Genomic DNA, 21236 nt, shown 5'->3' with positions numbered 1-21236 from the left:
TGCAAATAAAAGATGAGGTTTTTTTCCTTTGCGTGGCCTGAAGGCAACTCTTCTCAGAGGGGCTCACATGAGCCCTCCTTCAGTTTATCAGGGTATTGGCTCCCTGTAGAGTTGGCTCAGCTTTCCATGACTTTGAAGATAAATTAAGTACCATGTGGCTAGCTCAGCGGGGGAGGATCTTTCAGATGGAAACGCTCAAAAATGAGATCATAACATCTCTGTGTGGACATTAAAGATCTCATAGTGGTTTTTTGCAGGATCAGAGCTCTGCCTCAGGTTTGTTGGCCAGAATTCCTCCCCTCACTCCTGTGCTCTTGAACAACGTAGCTAGCTTGTCCTCTCCTTCAGATGTGGTTTGCAAGATGTAATCTGCGGAGTGAGGTTTAGACATTTTTTAGCAGGAAAGATGTTTACAGATTTCCGTGTGTGTTTATACATGTATTTTATTAAGTTGTTTAATATTACACAATATTAAGAGGTTTGCCGTTTAATGTGTTGCTTACCCAGATATAAGTGTAGCTACAGAAAATGCAGTGATCAGCAGAATCCAGCATTCACTGAATGCTTTCAAATTCCTCTGTGCAAATCAGGGCCTGATTCTCAGCTGATAAACATCTGCGTATGTCTGGTGATGTCACTGGCTGTGTATATAATTCATACGTGACAGTTTTATTTACATAATATCCAGATACGATGTATGTTTTCTTTCTTCAGAGAAAACAGATTAAAGTGAGATAGCCTGAGCTGTGTGGTGTAGCATCTGATTACTATATTTGTGGAAACTCTGCACAGAAGTACATTTGTTCACTCACTCTTCATCATAAAAGTAGCTATGCATAAGAAATCATAATTATGTGTAAAGCATAATTGTGCATGTCCATTCATTTCGAATGCATCTCCCTGACATCACTGGTGGTCTGCTGGGGACATTCCTACAGCACGTTGGGTCTAGTCTGCAGCATGCTGTGCCTCCTGACGTTGTAGGAGTGGTTAGCCTTCAGCATCTTGCAGGAGAAGGCCCGTTAAGCCCATGGTCTTGTCTTTTCAAATTGATTATTCATGAACTAACCCAGTATTTTTCAATGCTCTGATTTGCAGGATGATGATGGGAAGATTTGGTAAGTAACAAAGTTGACTCTGAAGTTTTGTTTTTTTTTAAAATTTATATCAGGCACGAAAATCTTGTCTGTTTTCCTTCAGCAGATCAAGATAATGGATTGAGCAATTCTGTGGGGTCGGAATGTATTGCGGAGGCAGGTTTTGTTACTGCACACAGAGATGGAGCATAATGGGTAGAACCAGATCATCCGGTGTCCTGCTTGTGCTCTTTAGACTCGTCTCTGTTGGCCTGTTTTCATTTATAAGTAATAAATAGTGAAAAGGCTGCACAGGGCTGTATTTCCTAGTACTGTTGTTAGTGGCTTTCAAGTAAGAATCTTTGCAATCCCCAGCAATAGGAATTACACCTTCTTCATAATGTGACCATTTAATTTATATATAAACAAGTCCATGAAAATGACCGAAGCAAAGGTGTATGGTACGAGGTCTAAGAAAGCTCTGTTTATCTGCCCACTTCCAGGGACCAGCCAGCCTTCTCTACTTCCTTTGCATGGAGTATCTTATCTCCTCCGCGTTCACCAGATTTTTAGAGTTTAGGCCTTATCAACTGTAGATCTGGTCTTCTAAAGAAAAAGCAATTTTTTGGGTGTTGCTGCAAAAGGACTTCTCTTTCTGCGTTTAGTTGTGTTAGTGGCATTAAGTCACTTCTCGCTGAAGAGATGTGGGCTCCTGTTAAGGACTGTGTGTGGTGAATAACAAGTAACTTAGTTTCTCTGTTCTCCAGTAATAGCACATGAGCACTACCATTTCCCCTCTTGCGGTGTATCTGCATTAAGAATTGATAAGGTACTCGGAAAATAAATAATGTCAAGGGGCTGTAGGAGCTAAATAACACATCTTCAGATACCAAAGGAACCTGCATAATAAATATGTTTGTTTAACAATAGAAAACTATTAAAATGTGTTTTGTAAATTTGAAAGAATTTGAACGTGGAAAACCTTTTAAAGACCATTTTGAAATTTTTAACAGCTTAAAACCCAGACACTTTTCCAGCGTTTTTAATGTTTTTTTTTTTTTAATGTAACTGCAATACTGCACTTGGTTAGATTTCTAATTTTTTCTTGTTTTACCTAGTGATGATAGCTGTCATCCCAAAAACTCAGTGTTAATAAGATTTCAGTCAGCCCGAAGCTGCCACAGCATGAAATGTTGCACTAATATAGTCAATTTAGTAGAATTTGATATTGGATTAGATATTGTTATACAATGCTTTGAAGGTCTAAACGTTAAGTTAATTATTCATACCGTATGTAAGTTTTGCTTGTCATACACTGCTGAATCAGATTCACTCATGTTTAGTTTTAAGCTTTACTGAAGTCAAGGGTACTACCAGTAATTTTAAATTAAGCAAATTAATACCTGATTTTGACACGGAGCAATGGATGCAAGCATAGCTATCACTGTAGCTGCAGTGCACCAAAACCAGATGATGTTTCAGTGGCTCATAGTTTAAGTTAGGGTTGGGGCATAATCAAAACTTGTGTTTCATTTTAATTTTTCTTCCACCTACGTATTTTTTTACTAATTATGAATGACAGAAAAGAGAAATCAGTGAATAATATGTTTATTTTCAGTTACCTTTAAAATTCCGAGGGAATTTGCTTTGGTTTTTAGTTAGACAGCAAAATAGGGTGATAACTTTTAGCTTCAGTCTTGATTACATGGCTTTCTGAGAAAGACATAAGCTTAACATAACCTGCTTCCTGTACTTGGTTGTTGGAGGTATACTGATTTTTTTTTTTTTTCTTTTTTTTCCCCTAAATCCAGAGCGTGATGCCTTTGACACCCTTTTCGATCATGCACCTGACAAACTCAGCGTGGTTAAAAAGGTAAAAATGGAAATTTGAGCTTTATTTTCTACATCGTTTTTTTTTCTTAGGCTTTTGGAATGATATCCAGAAAGATCTGGAAAATAGCAGAAAAGGATTAGTGAATATTGTAAATAGTGGAAAGGGTGTTTATCCACCCCAAAGGTCACTGTTTCAAAGCCAGGTGATACCTAGATTCGTTGGCTTTGGGTCAGGCTTGTCTCATTACTCTGGTTTATGGCCAAGGCTTTTCTAGGGAGCGCTTCTAGATTCACTCAGAATGATGCAGGTCAGGAAAAGGCTACTCTGCAAAGGATTCACAGTGGTACAGATCATTCTGACTGGACAGTCATACTGACTTTTATGTCCTAAGAGTCGTGCACGTGTCTTCAGCCTCAGTCTCCCCAACAAGCACTCGCTGGTTGGTTTTCAGCTCATTCCTATATTAAGGATTATCTTCCACAACTGGAAGATATTTTCCACAGTAGCCTGAAATATGATTCACCCGTAATAAGTTTGCTAAATATAAAGCTTTTACAGAAGAGTTGCTTTTGTCCCAGGGCTCTTCTCATGTGGTCCTCTGGTCTCTCCTGCAAGGCTGAGCATCATCGCAAAGCACAGCTACCCACACGTGTTCTTGACACGGCTCTTTGTGCTAAGCAGAGCAGAGGGGTAGAGTAGCTGTTGATCTCTGCCAGCTCTTGTTAGTGTTAGAGAATGGATAAGGAAGACACTCCATGTTATTCCATCAGCTAGTTCCAACGTGGCTGCTAAGCTATTGATTAGAACAGTAATAAGCAAAGATCAATGTCGTAATTTGTCCCTTTGCTTTGTATGAAACAGAAGTTGTATGCATTTAAAATAGCGCTTTAAAGTCTCTGGAAGATTTTCTTTCCAGAAGCATCTAGAAGAGCGATTTTAAAGTTGATAATTAAGTTAACTCTATCCTTGCAATAGAGGTGTTAACACCCAACTCTGTGTCCCGTTTGGAAGTGTTGTGAGCAGACTGGAAGATCCCTCTGCTTCAGTACATTAGCACATACCTCACTCGTAGCAGCAGGATCTTGCACGTCTCCTTCCTGTGGGAATAGAAATGGCAGACTTGGGTTGCATCCTGACTGTAATTTGTTAATTGCTATGCACACATTGCTCCAGGAGCAGAGGTGTGTGCAGAACGGGGTACTGTTGGTATCTTCTCTTGGGAGTCTTAGCTCAGTGCTGCTGATGCCTTGCTCCCAGGCAGTGGATCTTCTCCAAGATCCTGAAGAAATTGGTGTGGACAGTAAGCACACCTACTGCTTGCTTCATCTTCACAAAGAACTTACAAAAGAACCAATGTCATCACGGCTTTTTCCCCGCAGTGCTAAAGTATGCTTTATGTGCTAGGAAAAATAACTAGGAAGCTGTATGTAATAGCACCATCTGGTGACTTCTGGGATATGGTGCAACAAAAATGACTATACGACAGTTGTTTTGAGGTTTATGTACTTAGTTTTGCAAAAGCAAATAATACACATGCATATTTATTAAGCTTAAAAAAAGGATCATGTTAACCCTTTCACATAGGCACCGCCTGGACTGTTTAACATCACTGTTTCTGGTGTTTTCTTTTATAGTCTTTGATCACCTTTGTGAACAAACACTTGAATAAACTGAATTTGGAAGTAACAGAGTTAGAAACCCAGGTAAGAGACTTTGTCTTATTGTCTGTTATCTAACTGTGTAAATTGCAAATCTGGGCCCTTGCTCCTTAAAACCGTGTTATGCAACTGTTTATCTTTGGAGATGTTAATTCGTGGGATCGGGGCTCTGTCATCTGAATGATGACATTCACTGATGCTTCCTGTACTCGCGTTTACATGGACGTCACGTTGCTGTTGATTTGTATTATAAGGTGAAATTCTTGTATATTTAATAGGGTCATATTAATGACTGTGGAATATGGCTAGATCTCAGGGCAGCTTGTCTCTCGGATCAAAGTGGGAGTGCTGCAAAGCAGTTGCTATAGTTATGGGTGGATGGTGGGCTGGGTCTTTTCTAGCTGTGAGGGTTCACGATGAACTGGAATAAGCTCTTACTGCCTGCCTGCCTGCCTGGGGCTCTCGGGAGGAGGGTGGACCACAGTGTGCAGTTCATCATAGAGATACCAGTGCTGGCTTTGATCACATCAAAGTGGGACCGGAAACAATTTTGCTGCTGCAGCAAAGGTCTTTATAGGCTCCTCTCTACCCTGCTGTCTTGTGAGCACATGCACTGTGCTTGCTTCTCAGCAAGCTCGTAGCCCCTGTACTGCAGGGGCTTGACTGCCAGTGCTATCCAGCTTGGTTTGTTTAAAGCTAGCGGAGGTGACCGTCAACCACCACTGTCTTCTTCAGGAGTTCTCTGACTCTAGAACAGAACTAGGTACCAAATATGCTTGGAACCCTTAAGTAAGTGTGAATTTCCGTGTCGGTGGCATAGTTCTCACTTGCCAGGTAAAAATTACACAATTTTCAGGCGTGGGCTTAGCTAAGCAGAAGCAGATATTCTTTCCAGAGTTCACCGGACCATAGAGAGATCATTATCTTATTGTCCCAGCAAAAAAAAAAAAGTGCAGCATCTAGAGAATTGTACCAGGAGTATGGGTAATTGGTTTGAGCCTGGCTTAGTTTAATACCAGTCATTCACTGCTATTTCATAGCTTTGCTGAAATAAATGGGTGACTGGATCTGATCTGTCACAAGCAATTCTTGTGTTATGCCTTGGAAGTACCCTACAATTTATTTTTGAAAGGGTTAGAGGATGTCATGTCTGCCATATCAGTGTCACAAGTGAGAAGTCTGTTAGAAATACAAAACATTACCCCCCCTTAGCCAGGAAGTGGTTGTTCTGTGTCATAGAAATACTGAATAGTATTGCTGAAAGTATTTAGTATATTATTTAGTATTTCCTGACACTAAACAAGTTACTTTGGCTTGGAAAGAAAATATATCTTTTGTGAAGTTAAACTTCCTACCTGTGACAGGGGAGACTTAATTTCAGGTTCTGATTAAAGGCCAATATTTCAATGTCCAACACATACAACCTAAGAGGGATTGTGGTTGAAATGACAAGTTACTGTAGTAGTAGGACTGGGAGTATATAAGATGCAACCAAGTTTCCCAGGAAGTCCTTTTTTTTTTCTTTTTTTTTTTTTTTTTATTAAAAAAAATTTTTTTTATAAATATACTCGTAAAATAATATTCTCAAGACTTTGTTCTTTTTGGGGATTGAGGGGGGGTACGACTGTGCAAAACTTTTAAATTTTCTTCTGCTACTCTGCTATGATTCAAATGCAACTTCTCCATACAAGTCAAACACCAACCATGTGCATCTAAAGAATTTGTGCTTTCCTTTGGACTTCTGGCTAAAAATATTCAGATTGGCAGGGTGGCGTGCAGGACACTGGGCTGCGTTTCACTTCCTCTGTCTTGGAATCAACTCCCTAGGGGAGCAAAACCAAGATTTTTTTTTTTTTTTTTTTTTTTTTTTTAATCGAAAAAGCTTTGTTAAATAGTGTAGTGAAGTTGGCAAGATTCCTCAAGCAAATAAAATAAACGTGAGGAAAAGCAAGAACAGACATACATGCTCTTAAACTCAGTCCAAAGTATTCAGTCGTCTAGTAAATCGGCAACTGGCTGGAGATAAAGAAGATCTTGTTTTCAGTCCCTGCCTATTCAGGCCAAATACTCTACACAATTTAGGAGTACAAATTGTAGGTAACTCCCAGGTGAATTGCTTTTAATTTCTTCTGCTTAGAGCTATTTACTGTATGTAAGTAATTTAAATAGTGGTTGGCACATGATCTTGCATGGGTTAATGCTGTAGCAATAGCTGATGGGCTTCCTTGTTTTGCTCAGGAAATAAGAGTAGGGGAAATAATGCTACCAGATGCAGGGAGAAAGGCTTGTATCCTGTGGTTTTTTTTCTTTTCTTTTAAAGAACTGACAAGAAAGCAGCTACATCAACAGGCTCTTAAGAAAAGACTAATTTAGCTTGCTCAGCTTCACTGGTGATTGCAAGGGTATAGGTGAATCCAGGGAGCAGATGGAACAAAGCCCTAAATGCTTGTTACACTCACTGTCAATTCCTTGTCTGTGACTCCTGAACCATCTTACACTTCTGTGCTAGCAAACAACAGTGGCAGAAATCAAAGGATGTAATTTGGGCCAAGCATTCCTTGTTCCATTTGTTTATAAATGCTTATTTGAAAACAGATGCTTTCACCTAGGAATGTCATCGGTATTTCTATTTAGTTTGCAGATGGTGTTTACTTGGTTTTACTCATGGGTCTCCTTGAAGACTATTTTGTTCCACTTCACAACTTCTACTTAACACCTGAAAGTTTTGATCAAAAGGTGGGTAGAAACTCCAGGTTATATTCTTTTTGCTTTGTCACCACGTGATATTTTCTCTTTTTACCCAGTAAAACAGAACCTGGTATATTCTTCTCTTCAGGAGCTGTAGCAAAGATGCGCTGGCTGTGACACTTGATAATTAATACCACTAAAAGGTGCTTGTGAAATGAATGGGTAAATTTCCCATAGTTAAGGAACAAAGGTATTCTATTACCTAGCATCAAACGACACATAAAGCTCATTAATATCCGCAATGAATAATCAGTAATAAGTGCTTTGTACTGTATAGTACTTTGCATAATCAAAGTGATTTATGTAATTGTAGTACTGCCTGAAGTGGTTTTGTGTGCAGGGAAGCCTTATTGTGCCAGACAGCAGAGCTGGTTCCTGGCCTTGCCTAGTGTGTACTGTGTAAATAGGCTAGAAGGACAAAAGGTGAGAGATGGGAAGCTCTGTTCACTGGGATTGACATGGAGATAGAGCTTCTTCCCAAGGTCATAGAATGTCATCCTTAAAAACTGCCCTCTCGTCTCGGTACTGTCCGTTGCCTACTATCCATTAGTTCTTTTTCTGTAGTTTATATAATGTTACTACAAACCAAGCGATTAAATATCATTGCTTGGTATGCAAATGAGGGACTGTAGTAGAAGAAGGTGGTACCTGGGCCATGATCGTTGGTTGATCTGGGATTATAAGCTATATGTTGAGTGCTCGCAGGTAACATGTTTTGGAACTCATCTAAAGCTAAGATGGATGCCCTAATTCTGCCAGGGAGGGAGCATGCAAAAAATTGCCTGTCTGAGATCAATTTGGAAGCACAGACATCTGGTTCTGTGTCCAGTTCTTGGCAGGATCATCGCTAATGTTACTGACTTTAACTTTTGAAAGAATGTGCTAGCTTGTCTTTTTTTGCTATTTCTTTCTTTTGCTAAGGAGCGAATGACTTGCTGCCTAACAGGGTCTCAGACAAAACGAGCTTTGAGGCAGAAGACTGGATTCTTTGCAGTCTTAGATTGTCTCACTCATAATCAGGATATTAGAGATGGAAGGAGGGGCGAAGTAAGAGTCTTGCTCTTTGCTCCACACTCACTCCACTGTACTGTGTCCTTTCTAGTGTTAACAATGAGAAGAGTGCTTAACACACATTTTTTTTTTTGTCATAACCAAAAGTTTGCCTCTTTCTGCAGTTATTCCTGGACATACATGCATACACACATATACTGTGTATATTTGGTGCTTCCTATCGGAATATTCTGAGCCTGGTTGTGCTGGAGTAATGCATCTGCCCCCTGCTTTTTATTCTGTCACGTTCTGCAGTGGAGAGGATGCAAGCATTGTGTTGGCTGAGCCGCAGCAGGAAATGGCTAGGTCAGGAGTGGAAACGTTGGCAAAAGTTGAAAGACCGAATGCTTTGTAAGGCGAGGGGCTATTTAAAATGGTAGGGTTTTCATAATGACTTCGGTGCAGATTGTTGCTGTCAAGCACCCCTCAGCAAAGGTACATCCTGTCTGAGGGATGGGTGAAAATTCATCATTGGTAGAGTAACCCAGCTTTGCCTGGGTGGATCATATCAGGGTTGTAAGAGGAAATTGAGCTGCACCAAATGAGCGCTGTTACAGACCCAGGCTAACGTGCTGAGCCTGCTTATAGGGTCTATAGGCTACATAGGATTGTCTCCCTAAAGGCAGGAAATCAGACTCTGGTAAGAGGGGCTGCTTTAGGTGTTAAGTTTGTGGATAGGATGGGGATTAATTCATTTTTGAATGTTGTATACTGCACAGGAACTTGGTAGAACAGTGGGAAGATGGTTATCTATTACATCTTATACAAGTTCTCCTTTATAGCTTTATCTTGCTTTTCTGTCCTGTTACCTTGAATTTTCACTCTTGTAGAAATGCAGAATGCTAATTGTAGTCAGCACCTGTTCAGTTATGATTTTGTCGTTTGTGGTTTAAATTCATAAAAATTATCCAGTATTACCGAAGACATGTTGTGGTTTTGTGTGAAGACTCCTCCTTGAGGAAAGGGGATTTGTAAATCAAAGGAGGAGAGGTAGACCCTGTGATTGTTGGGAAAGGAAAAAACATTTTCATCTTGAAAGTGATTGGTTTTGTCACAATGAATGAGGAGGAACTGTAGCAGGTAAAAAGAGATTAATAAAGTCCTGAGCAATAAGCGCTAGTCAAAGGGGCCTTTCTTCCTCGTTGTAGGGAGCTTTGTACGCATTAACTCCCTGATTTTCAAGATGAGTAGCTTTAATTAAATCTCTCCCCCTTACTACGTATCTCCAGAACTGTCATTTGCAGTAACAATAATGCACAGAATTCATAATCCAAATTACCTTGCTTAAATTTCAGTACGTGTGGACAAAAAAGCTGCTATGCAGATCTCTTTAAACTATAAGGTTTGCTTCTCAAAGGAGAAATTAACAGAAGACACCCACTTTGGATTTTTCCTTTTTGTCCCATTTTCTTTCCTCTGACTTTATGTTCATGTATGATTTTTGGTGGCTTGTTCAGGAAGCTCTTTCTGTACAGTTGTGCCTACTTGTTTTGCAAGTTCACTGCGCAGTCCGTCTAGGAAATGCCACCACCAAGAGTTTTTTGAAGCATTTGCTTCATTAGAGAAACTTAATTTGGCTTTTAGCTCTGTTTTCAAGTAGAGGAAGCCCGAGCACCAAGAAACTAAGGAATTAGCACAAGGTCATGCAACAAGCACCCTGGCTATTTGATGATGTGATGTTGATGTTGCTTGATATGCAGCTGATAATAATCAATTGCTATTGATCATCAATCAATATGTCAATTCCTGTTGCTTGGATGGTGTGTGATCTCTTGCTTTGTGGTTGAAAACGTTGATCTTGGGTACAGGCAGGAGGAACTCAACAAAAATGCAGCTTTGTTGTAGTTGTTACTGGGAGCTCTCTGGCCTCTGCCGTAGAGACTGAGATTGGGGCTTAATGGGGTTTCCTGGTTCAGGTGGTACCCAGTCACATTTTCACACTTGAAATTTGGAAATTTTAAATTCAAATATCAAAAAGTGAATATTTGCCCTATAATGATACAAATGTTCATTTCTTAGTCTCTCGTGTGTACTTTCTGCCATGCTTAAGCATGTAAATGTTTAATATTGATATAGAGAACGATAATTCTATTAAAAACAAGTATAGAGAGAATAAAGCATTTCGAAAATGTCATTAAAGGTTTTTATGCCTATGTAACTTTGAGATTCTAAACACTTTACCTCTTTCAGGTCCATAATGTTTCCTTTGCGTTTGAGCTAATGCAAGATGGAGGACTGAAGAAACCAAAAGCTCGCCCTGAAGGTATGGACTTTATGGCTTTAAACTATGAATGAAGACTTAACAGCAGGTGCATTTCAAGTTCAACTCCATTCAAAGACAGTAGCAGTGGTACCACAAAGCAGAGCAGTAAATGTACCCCTTGACAGTTTTCCAAAGGATTCATTGTCTGTATCTGGGGTATATCCTGACCTGTGTTTCTGGTCTGGATTAGATGCACTGAGGTGTAGAAATCTAGCTTTAGTGAATGATCCAATACCTGTGCAGTGCTATATCCTAAATTTGCCTGGTATTCTCAGTAACAGTCCAAGCAGGAAGCTTTTCACGGTGTAATTCTTATAATTCTTGCAGTTAGCGCTAGTGTGGACTCTTGTGATCAGATTTCAGTGACAGGTAACAGAAAGGCTTTTGTATTTTTTAGGAGAACCAGTAGCAAGCTCTCTTCTTGATTTATGAGAACTGAAGTGTAAAAACTGAGTTTTTCCTTTAAGGTCCCTGAACCTCAAAATTAATTAATGATGAGCTCTGCATTGGTACTTGCACTAGGGATAAAAACAGGAATTAAAACTTTATGACTGCTAAATGAGCATTATTTTTATTCCTGGTGTTACAAACTACATATGCATTAAAAGGCTTCTGCAGAACAAATTAAAATAAAGAGCCCCCAAGAAATGTTCAATCTGACTTAAAATGGGACAAAGTGGTGATAGTAAATAGATTAACAAATAGTGAAACTGGTTATAGTGAGGAAAAAAGGCAAAAGACTATTAAATGCATATGTATCCTGTCAGTACTGCTCTTTTAAATTTGGGGATGAAAAGTGCTCCTGAATAATTCAGTGAAACAAGGCACTAGCTTGAGAAAGTAAAGGAGTCTTCTGAGTATTGGAGCTCAGTCAGGGGGGATATGAGGTGGACAAGGAAACAGGAGAAACGTGAACGCGCAATCAGGAACGGCAGGTTTTTGAGTGCAAGGGTTAAAGAGATTGCAGTAGGAGACCAGGTCAGCTAGATGAGTCTGTTTTGAGAGGGATAAAGTGTTAAAAACCTAGGAGAAGACTTCTCTGGTTAAAAGCTTGTCCCTTTTTTGGTACTGTTTTCATCAATTGATCTAACAGAGGACATTACCTTCCCATAAGACTATCTTATATCATTACACCACCATAGAATCATAGAATCATAGAATCATTGAGGTTGGAAGAGACCCTTGGGATCATCGAGTCCAACCATCTACCCTACTCTACAAAGTCCTCCCCTACACCATATCCCTCAGTACCGCATCTAAACGGCCCTTAAACACATCCAGGGATGGTGACTCCACCACCTCCCTGGGCAGCCTGTTCCAATGCCCGACCACTCTTTCAGTGAAAAATTCCTTCCTAATGTTCAATCTAAACCTACCCTGTTGGAGCTTGAAGCCGTTCCCTCTCGTTCTATTGTTAATTACCTGTGAGAAGAGACCAGCACCAACCTCTCTACAGCGTCCTTTCAAGTAGTTGTAGAGGGTGATGAGGTCTCATGAGTGGTAGAACACTATAGCAGATCTTTTGTTTGCTCTGGACAAGGTGTGTAGATTCAGTAAGCAGCAGAATATGTTTTAAGTGTTTTACTGATTGAAAATTTAATTATTAATAGGAGTTAGAGAGCCAAATTAGCTCATAGAACGTTCCTTTCTGCTTTTTGCTGCTGCAGGATGTACGGTCTCTTGTGTGTGTTCCTTCCTCTTTGTGTCTGTACCCATTCCTGGCAGCAGCACCTCACAGCTGTCGGAGTGAGCGTGTTCGTGAGGTGTCTGTGTGGCTGGAATTGCCTGTAAAACCTACTGCTGCTCTTGAAAAGCTGCTCCTGTGGAGAGGACGGTAACATCTTGGGCTCTGCTTATCACCGTAGTTTCATTGAACCCTCTGTAGGATCTTGACACTTAGTACGGTCACGTAGTATGTGTTTCTTAGAAGAATTCCTTCCATCCAACACTCAGATGCTCTGCAAAAGTTTTGTGTATTGCATACTCTGTTAATGCCATACTGATGTATTGTTGGTTCCTAAGTAGGCTGGAGAACCCGTTTGGATTGTTGGTTCCTAAGTAGGCTGGAGAACCCCTTTGAATCCATGTCCTTTCGTGTGATAACGGGTAGTAAATGCCTCTTGAATTAGTTGTAGGATTTTCATGTAAAATGTTGTCTGGAGCAGAACAGCACAATTGTTATTTCTCTAGTCCATGCTTTCTGCAGTGCGTGAAAAAAAGAGATCTTGTTTAATATTTTAGTGTGCAGGTGACAAACAAAAATAGGAGCATATGGGACAGTTTCTCTTCTCTGTTCTTCCAGCCCAATTCGGTAGATTGAGCCAGCAGCAGAACTTGATGCTGAGTTATTGCAGGAAAAGTATGTTCTAGTGGATTAATTTATTAGCCTTTAATGAGGTTGTTACGGAGTGTGAAAGTTTTTTAAATTAATGGAAAATTTTAAACTATTTTGATGATTTATGGCCACTTTCAGTTAACATTTTATTAGTTGTTGTTGGTAATGTTGTGACTGTGCATGCCTCATCTTAAAATAAGAAATAGGATGCCGAGAGTATGCTTATTCCTGGGAATGCCATTTAGACACTGATCAATAAGGAACACTGTAATCGCCCACGCAGGGAGGATGCATCTCATGCTACTCTACTCTTTAATGCAGCAAACAAAGGCATAACAAGGTCCGAAAGTTAGGAAAATGTCAAACTAGAATTACAGTATAACTTCTGCAACAGTGAAGGTAATTAACCGTCGGTTCTGAATTGTCAAGGGATGGAGGTGGAATTTCCACCACTGGAAGATTTGAAAAGGAAAGCATGCAATGTTAAGCTTATTTTTAATTCAGCCACAGGTTGGTTTGTAAGCTTGATACAGGATTTTCAAGATAAAGTTCTGTAAGGATTGTGTTGTACATAAAGTCAGGCTATGTGACCACAATAGTTTCTTCTGACCCTAAATTTACTGCCAAATAGAAGAGCTGGGTCCTTTCCTTCTTTTAGTGACAGGACCTCCCATACCTCTCACTCCTCAGGGTAATCACCAGGGACAATCAGCATCAGGTACCTAGCTTGTATTGCTGGTGGAGATTAGTAGGAGTCAGCCTTAAATTCCTCCATGAGGGCAGATGGATGGTACATGCAGTGCCGCGGGTCTCAGCCTTCTTCCAGGTGCTTCTTTTTGGTGCTTCTTCTGGTGCCTTTAGCTCTTGCCCTGGCACATTGACTCCCAGCTGCTCTCTCCTTGGGACGTGCCCTGGTTTCCTAGCTGTGCTTCTAGCTTCCAGCGATGTTTCTGCTCTACCCTCCAGGTTTCCATTTCTCTCCACTGGCACTTTGATCTTGGTTTATAGCGTGGGCAGCTCCTGCATCAGAATTGATGTTAGCCAGAGGCAAGGAGCAGGAACCTGCAAGACTTGGTCACACCGCTTCATTTTGTGTCACCTGAAATGGAGGGTACAGTGGCTCAGGGAAAAGACCCATCTGGCTTTCAGTGGGAAGCTGAAAATGGATAGTATGGGCAAAAGAAAACGATTTGAGGGGATTGGGGCAAATACACACTCCAAGTCTCTGACCACTACAAAGCTGACTGTCTGGGCCAACTTTTTGTGGTATTTTCATAGTGGCAGCACTATTTTGTTTAATTGTTTAGCAAACAAAAGTGACTGCTAGCATCAGTGGGGCAAATCTGCTGGTAGTTGTCTCTTCTCCAGATATTTACATTGATTTCCCAGCTTTAGAAACGCAGGGCTGTTGCAAAGTGGTATTTCTCACGGCTAAATTTATATTTTAAATCCATCTCTGAGGGAACTGGGTCTCGGTACAGAGTTCTTGCTGTACAGTCTTGCTGATTCTGGCTGCTACCTTACTGAGAATGCTGTGGTAGTGAGCAACTTCCTGTGACACCTGGAAAAATTAGAAATGCATTTCGTATTTCAGTTACCCAGGCAAGAGATCTCTTTTTTTCAGGGTGTAATTACTTCACAGCAGTTAGGATCTTTCCTTTCTTTGGGGCAGGAGAAGGTTCTTTTGCAAATGTGAAACACAAAATCATAAATGAAATATGTAAAATAATACCAGAAAAAGGGCAGAAAGAAAAGTTTGAGAGATTACTATGAAAATACCAGATGAGGTGTGGGGGTTAGTGTTATCCAGTATTGGGAGTGAGGGAAGGGTGGAGAGAATCTGGCAAGGATTCTTCAAAACAGGCAGTAGATGTTTCCCCTGGACCTCACAATTAATTGTACTTATTCTGTTAATTGTTTGCTGTCTTCCTAGTTCTTTGAATGATTTTCTTAATTATCTGTTCTTCCTTACTTCTGCTTCCATGTGTATTTTTGCTTCCTCTGCTTTTCTTCCATATTATATCAAGGTTTTCCTTCCACATCTTCAGCCTTCTCTGTGCTATGCTTCCCCCCATAATTCCCTGGATTACGTCTGTGGTATTTCCTGGCCTTTTATTATAGTAATAAGTTGGGAGGTGCCAGCAGAAAAGCTTTTTGTTGAGAACTGTTGCAGACCTGTTCCCTGCATGGTAAGAAGGGATATTAAATAATAGAAAACTTGGTGTCTGCTCAGAGCATTCAGGCTTTGTTTATTTGTGGACTGCATCATTGCAGAGTTGTGAATGTGTGAGGTTCAGTATCTTCTATGCTATCTATGGCTACTCGTTTGCTGCTTCTGTGGCCAGTAAAGTCATCAGTAGTATTTCCCAAAGCCTTGATCATAGGTCCTGGACAAACGTAGACTTTCTCTGTAACCAGTTTTAGATGAGAAAGGCAATTATCTGTTTTCTCTTTCCCAGAGAAGTTAGCTCTGACTGTATTATGGTGAAGGTGTTTTGAAGTGCCTCATGTGGGACACTGAAAAAGCTTGTCTTGGGGAGATCAGAGCTATGTGGGATGTTTTGTTGCTGATCCCAGCAGCTCAGAGGTGTGCGGACTTTTGTTCCTTTGAGGGCAAATGAAGAAGAACAAAAAGCAAATTAAGGATTTCTCCTTTTCTTCCACAGATGTTGTCAACTTGGATCTGAAGTCTACCCTCAGGGTTCTATACAACCTGTTCACAAAATACAAGAACGTTGAATGACCCTGGAAGCTGCTGAGGTCTTCATCCTTCCAACCTCCTTAGGCAGAAATTACAATAAACACACCCTCTGCACGCTCCCTTTGTGCCTTATACTTCATGCATTCTTTCTACAATTGATGTGGTCTCTCTGTAGCTGTTTGTATGACAATCTCACTAAAAATAATGCATGTGTATTCTCTAGGTCACTTGAAAATGTGTAGCTATCTCAGACTTGTACCAGAAGATGCTGTCAGGTCTGTTGTTTGTTATGATTGACAAATGTTCTTTTTGATAAAGGAAATATACCACTAACTACTTTAATACGCAGGGAAAACATGAGACTTTCCTCATGGCTGGAGACTCTTTGATTCTACAATAGACTTTCTTTTGCATACTCCTTGGTTGCCACTGGCGTTTAATGATTTTTCCAGGCTTAAGTGTTAGCAATAGAAAAACGGCATTTGGAATTTATTTAGAAGCTGAGCCTTTTCAGTTAAATAAGGTTTTGTGTGTTGTGTTGGGTGGGTGGGGCTGAGGGCAATTACAGACACTATCTGAAGCTAATGGCAAAAGCCTCAGGTTTTGTGTTAACCTCATACTACTCAGTGTTATTTCCATTCCATGTTTACACAGAATAAGTCTTGCAATGGGATGACCATCTAATCTTTTGATGTCTATATTTTATTTCATCTCCTTTCCAGCTTAAATCTAGTTGCTAGAGCTTCTGTCATCTGTTAAGCATGCAGCTTCAATCAGGTCAGTCAGGAGCTGGTCAAATAGGCACAGGCTGGATTAATGAGTTTTGCCCCTGGTCCTTTCTGAAACAGACTTGGGGAATAATGAGTTTGGCAGTTTAAAGGCTGACTCTTCATTTCACGTAGTTGAGTTAAAGGGTCAGATTCATTCCTGTTGGAGTTACTGGCAGCTGTACGGTTCTAGAGGTCAGGCTTTTCTAAACAGAGTTTTATGTATTTTCTTTCTTAAAGAGTAAAACTGAATTCCTGTATAAATAAGGGGTTGCCTGTACTTATGGATTGCACTGGGCTATGCAAGACGTGGTACGCATAGTGCAAGCCAACACGTGAAGCTTTTCAGTGAGCAGTTATGCTTTAAATTAGTTTTGAGTTGCCCTATGCTATCCCAAGAAATACTCTGCCAGGCTCTGGTCTAATCCTGTAGTCTTTTGAGCTGTTACAGATTTTAGTGGGGATCTGTTTTAAAAAAAAAAAAAGGATTGCTGTATTTATCCGGGAAGAGTCTAGTTACCTCATAGGACTTGACAGGTTTCATCTGTGGAGCGGTTCCTGGCTGGTGATGTGCAGGTGTAGTGGTGTGTACAAGGAGGCTGTGCTGGAACATGAGCCATCTAAGTAGATTTTTTTTTGAGGTGAGCTGTGCAAAGGAAATGGGATTGTAATTTCCAGAATAAATGATTTGTGGAATATTTATATAACAGGACTCCTTTCCTTGTAGCGCACCGGGGAGAGATTTGACTCCTGCTTTTATGTATCACTGCAGCAACTTTTCTTTTATGGGCAGCAATGGTTTTGTGCGAAATATTAGGCAGAGTGCCCCAAAGAGGAGGCAGGTAGTATTGCTCTGCTCCATATGCTCACTTGAGTCCTGTTGTAATTAGGCGTCTTTTTACCCTAAATGTGTATTTCTTATGCAAACCTTTATTTACCCTTCTGAATTCAAGAGGAAACTTGCTATTTGAATGGCATAATTTCACGACTGGGATTTTTTTTTTCTCCTTCCCTCCTTAAACATTTATTTTATTTTTTTTTTAAATCTCAAAGGGAGAGAATTGGGCTTCTACTTCTTTGTTCCGTATTTTTGGATTCTGGCTTCTAGTATTCGATTTATTTGGGTCACCTCCTTTCATACCTCCAAAGCCAAAGGTGGAAGGAAGTCACTCTTTCTTTCCATTAAAAATTCAGGTCTCATCTACCCTCTAAGGTTGTGTGGGGAGTCATTGCTTGCCTGTACTTTAGGAGGGAGCTGACCTCTTGCTGTTTTTTCAGAGCCTGGCACAATTGGACCTGAATTTCAAATGGGGCCACTAGGCTCTACCGCGACACCAGCAATTATTACAGAGGAGACTTTCAGAGGCACTAAGATCTGGTCTCTCAGCTCTCCTGGCAAGTTAATGAAATTGGTCTTAACTTTTGTGGGGTGAAATAAGGGTATCGTGAGGCTGGAAGGAGATTGAACTGAAAGGTCACGCAAACTTTTAGTTTAATGCAGTGTTATTTGTGGGGAAACGAGTCTGGTAAAGAGCTGTCATTCCACCCACCTCCTTTCAGCTGATGTGGAAGTGACAATGCTGTTTATATTCTCCGGGTTGCTGGGAAAGACCTCCAGAGAATCTAGTTTTTGAAACTGCAAGCAGTGTTAATATCAAAAGCAAACAGAAAGTAACAAGAGGAGGTTGATAAAATCAGTTTCGATCTGAGAAGGGGGGGGAGCTCTTTCTGAGGCGGGGATTTAACAGCATCCTCACCGCATGCAAACAGATGTGAGCATACCACCAAGTGTTAAAAGAGTCTCCTTTTTGCTTAATTAGGCATTTCTGGTCACTGTAGAAACCTGAGTCCCTCCTCTACAACCCGAGGCATAGGTACCTTGTAGCATTCCTTACATTAATGTGCCTGTCAGTCAAGGCTGCAGGCTTGGTGCCCTGGACAGGTTGGGAGCAGGTGTCATACTCTGTTTTGTTATGTTTTTAAGTTTGTTGGTAAATGTTACATAGGGAAAACACATTTTTCATTCCTTAGCTCTGTGCTGTCTAGCCAAGTCACTCTTCCTGCAGACGCTGTATTTATTGTTAACCGGACTGGGAATGGGGTGGATTTAACTGAACATTAAATGTTTAGTTTAATGTTCAAGCAGTCCAGTTTACAGGAAAAGGAATGTGGATAAAGCTTCTCTAAACACCTGTTTCTGTTGTGCCTTTCTCTTACATATGCACGAAAGAGATAAGTCAGTGTTAAAAATATTATTCATGAAGTCTTTGCGTTGCTGGAGTTTTAGATATGTTCCCTGGGTGCCACTGGGGTAGGTCTGAATCCTGTTGAGTTCCTGTGGAACTCTGAATGCTCTGTAGCATTAAAGCTTCCACATTTGTAAGTATTTAATGAATGTCTGTCTTTTCCAGTCCATACAACTTGCCTTTCAGGTGCATCTGCTTGACATACTTGATTCCAGTGAGCTATGTTACCGCAGAAGAAGCCCAGATGCTCCTCAGCTGCATCCTCTTACTCAAGATGAAAAAAACAACAGTGGCAGATTTTTTTAAATTGGTTTAAATTTCATAGGACTTTTTACCCCTCTTCCCCACCCTGCCATGCTTTCAGTATTAATGTATTTTTTAAGACTCTTTTCTACTGTTTTTAACAGTGTTTACTCTGAATTTCTAGCTACTAAAAACCAGCCTTGCAGATAAAATTCTGGACTTGTCGTGTGCTGGAGCCATCCAGCTTTGTGGCAAGAGTTGTGTACTGTAAGCAAGTTACAATGCAATGCTATGTTTGCTAAAAATCACAGCAGGAGTGTTGTGCATGGTTAGTGACAGTTGTACTATTTATTCAAATAAATAAATAATGATCACTTGGTTTTCTACATCTTTTTTTTTTTTTTTTTTTTTTTTGGCTAAATGGACAAGTCTGTGGGAAGAACTTTTGAAAGGTGGGCTCCCAGCTGCCTTCTTCATCAAGGGTCCTAGATATGTGGTGATCTATGTAGACCTAGCAAAGCAGTGATCTTAGGTTCCTGGCCCTGGTACAGGTGATGAGATTGTATGGGCGGACACAAATGAGCACTTCTGTAGGTTTTATCAACTTTTTTAAATTTATTTTATTTTGCTTGGCTACTGGACCTGATCAAGTTGTTTACCCTGTCCCTTCCACAAGAGAAAAGTCCCTGAATTGCTCTCTCTGATGTCGTAAGAAGACTTGGGGACCAGTTCTTTCACGGCAGCACAGCAGGGAAGCCTGGCATGCAGAAGCAAGTCCCTGATGTGTCTACAGAGCTTTTGGGAAGCCAGAAGCTCAAGTTATTGTGGGGTGACATTGAAAATGCCTCTATGCTGCTCTCTGCTCTGGTGTGGAGAGAGCACAGAGTGGCTCTCCCATATAGCAAGGCTGTGTGGAGAAGCAGGAAAATGCGTTATCAGAACTTGTTATTGGTGGGAGTGCTGTTGATTCCTTGAATTGTTCTGCAGTGGCTATTTTTATGTGAGGGCCAGGTGTGTGCGTGTGGGTGAGTGTGTATGTGTGTGTGTATAAATTGTGTTTTGGGAATGTACAGAAAGACTCAGGCGGCGGGAGATAGATAGGCATAAAATCAAATGCAGCTCCGATAGAGAATTTACTAGTGCTGTCCTACACAAGACTGGATACTTCATGGACTGGTGACAACATCAGTTTTTGAAGGCAAAAAGATCACATGTGTTTCAGACTTGTGCTTTTAACACTGACATGCTGTATTGTGAATGAGGCTTTCATGAAAGAAGTCAAGAGTTCTGAGTTGAAGTAGGGAGAGAGCTAGTAGTTACAGATGAATTTCCCAACATTTCTTTCTTCCTGCTCCCTCTGCCTGCTGATACAAAACTGGATTTGTCCAAAGTTGCCAATAGCATCTCCAACTCTACCTTCCTTTTGTTTTTCACTTACTACGTTTCTAGGCTGTGGCATACACTTCTGCACGGGTAAGAAGGTACTCTGGATCTTTGCTAATTTGATGTAGTGTTGTGCTTATTATTTGCTTAGAAAATACAATTGAATTTGTGCTTTGATTAAGGATTTTGGATTTAAGTTCTCAGTTACTAAGAATTCATGGCAGCTGGAAATCTGTTTTCAACCCACTTTCCTTTATCCCATTTAGCTCATGAAGAACTGTCAGTTCTTGTCTGTGGCACGGAGCTAAACACAGGAGTCAGTCCCCTAACACCATTAAACCAGACCAGCTTAATTAGTGTGGCTGTCTACTGTCTCATTCTGGGATGAGACATTTCATGGAAGACTGCAGAGTTGCTTTTTGTTAACTCTTCCAGAAGTAAATGTAACTGGTACCCGAAGGAAATGTCCAGGGAAAGTGGTTGCTGTTGGGAGCTTTCCCTCTTTAGTTACAGAATCACAGAATATTCATGGTTTGAAGGGACCTTTGAGATCATTGAGTCCAACCACAAAAAAATCCAAACCAAACCAAAACCAAGAAAACCCCCCCACACCAAAAACCACCACACATCACACCCACCACAAACAGACACAAAACAACAATCTTGGGCACTAGAGCATGCCCTGAAGAGCCATGTCTACACGTTTCTTAAATACCTCCAGGGATGGTGACTCCACCACCTCCCTGGGCAGGCTGTTCCAGTGCCTGACCACCCTCTCAGGAAAGTAATTCTTCCCAATATCTAATCTAAACCTCCCCTGCCCCCACTCAAGAATATTTCCCCTGGTACGTCATTACTCCCTTGGGAGAAGAGGCCAACACCCACCTCTCTACAACCTCCTTTCAGGTAGGTGTAGAGGGCAATGAGGTCTC

At 40.7% G+C, this 21236-nt stretch overlaps 1 protein-coding gene across 3 annotated transcripts in view; it reads left to right on the top strand.

Annotated features, from left to right (window-relative positions):
- PARVB (parvin beta) overlaps positions 1–19295 on the top strand; it is a 75150-nt gene extending 55855 nt beyond the window's left edge. For all 3 annotated transcript variants that reach the window (XM_014940141.1, XM_014940143.1, XM_014940142.1), the window contains exons 8-13: positions 1099–1118; positions 2888–2949; positions 4545–4613; positions 7203–7304; positions 10557–10629; positions 15631–19295. In XM_014940141.1, coding sequence (XP_014795627.1) covers positions 1099–1118; positions 2888–2949; positions 4545–4613; positions 7203–7304; positions 10557–10629; positions 15631–15707 — 403 coding nt within the window. In that variant the 3' untranslated portion in view covers positions 15708–19295. The remainder of the gene's footprint in view (positions 1–1098; positions 1119–2887; positions 2950–4544; positions 4614–7202; positions 7305–10556; positions 10630–15630) is intronic.
- The last annotated feature ends 1941 nt before the right edge of the window (positions 19296–21236 follow it).

The sequence above is a fragment of the Calidris pugnax genome, unplaced genomic scaffold, assembly GCF_001431845.1.
Source record: "Calidris pugnax isolate Ruff unplaced genomic scaffold, ASM143184v1 scaffold36, whole genome shotgun sequence".
Classification (NCBI taxonomy): Eukaryota; Metazoa; Chordata; class Aves; order Charadriiformes; family Scolopacidae; genus Calidris; species Calidris pugnax.
This window is presented reverse-complemented; position numbering and strand designations above follow the sequence as displayed.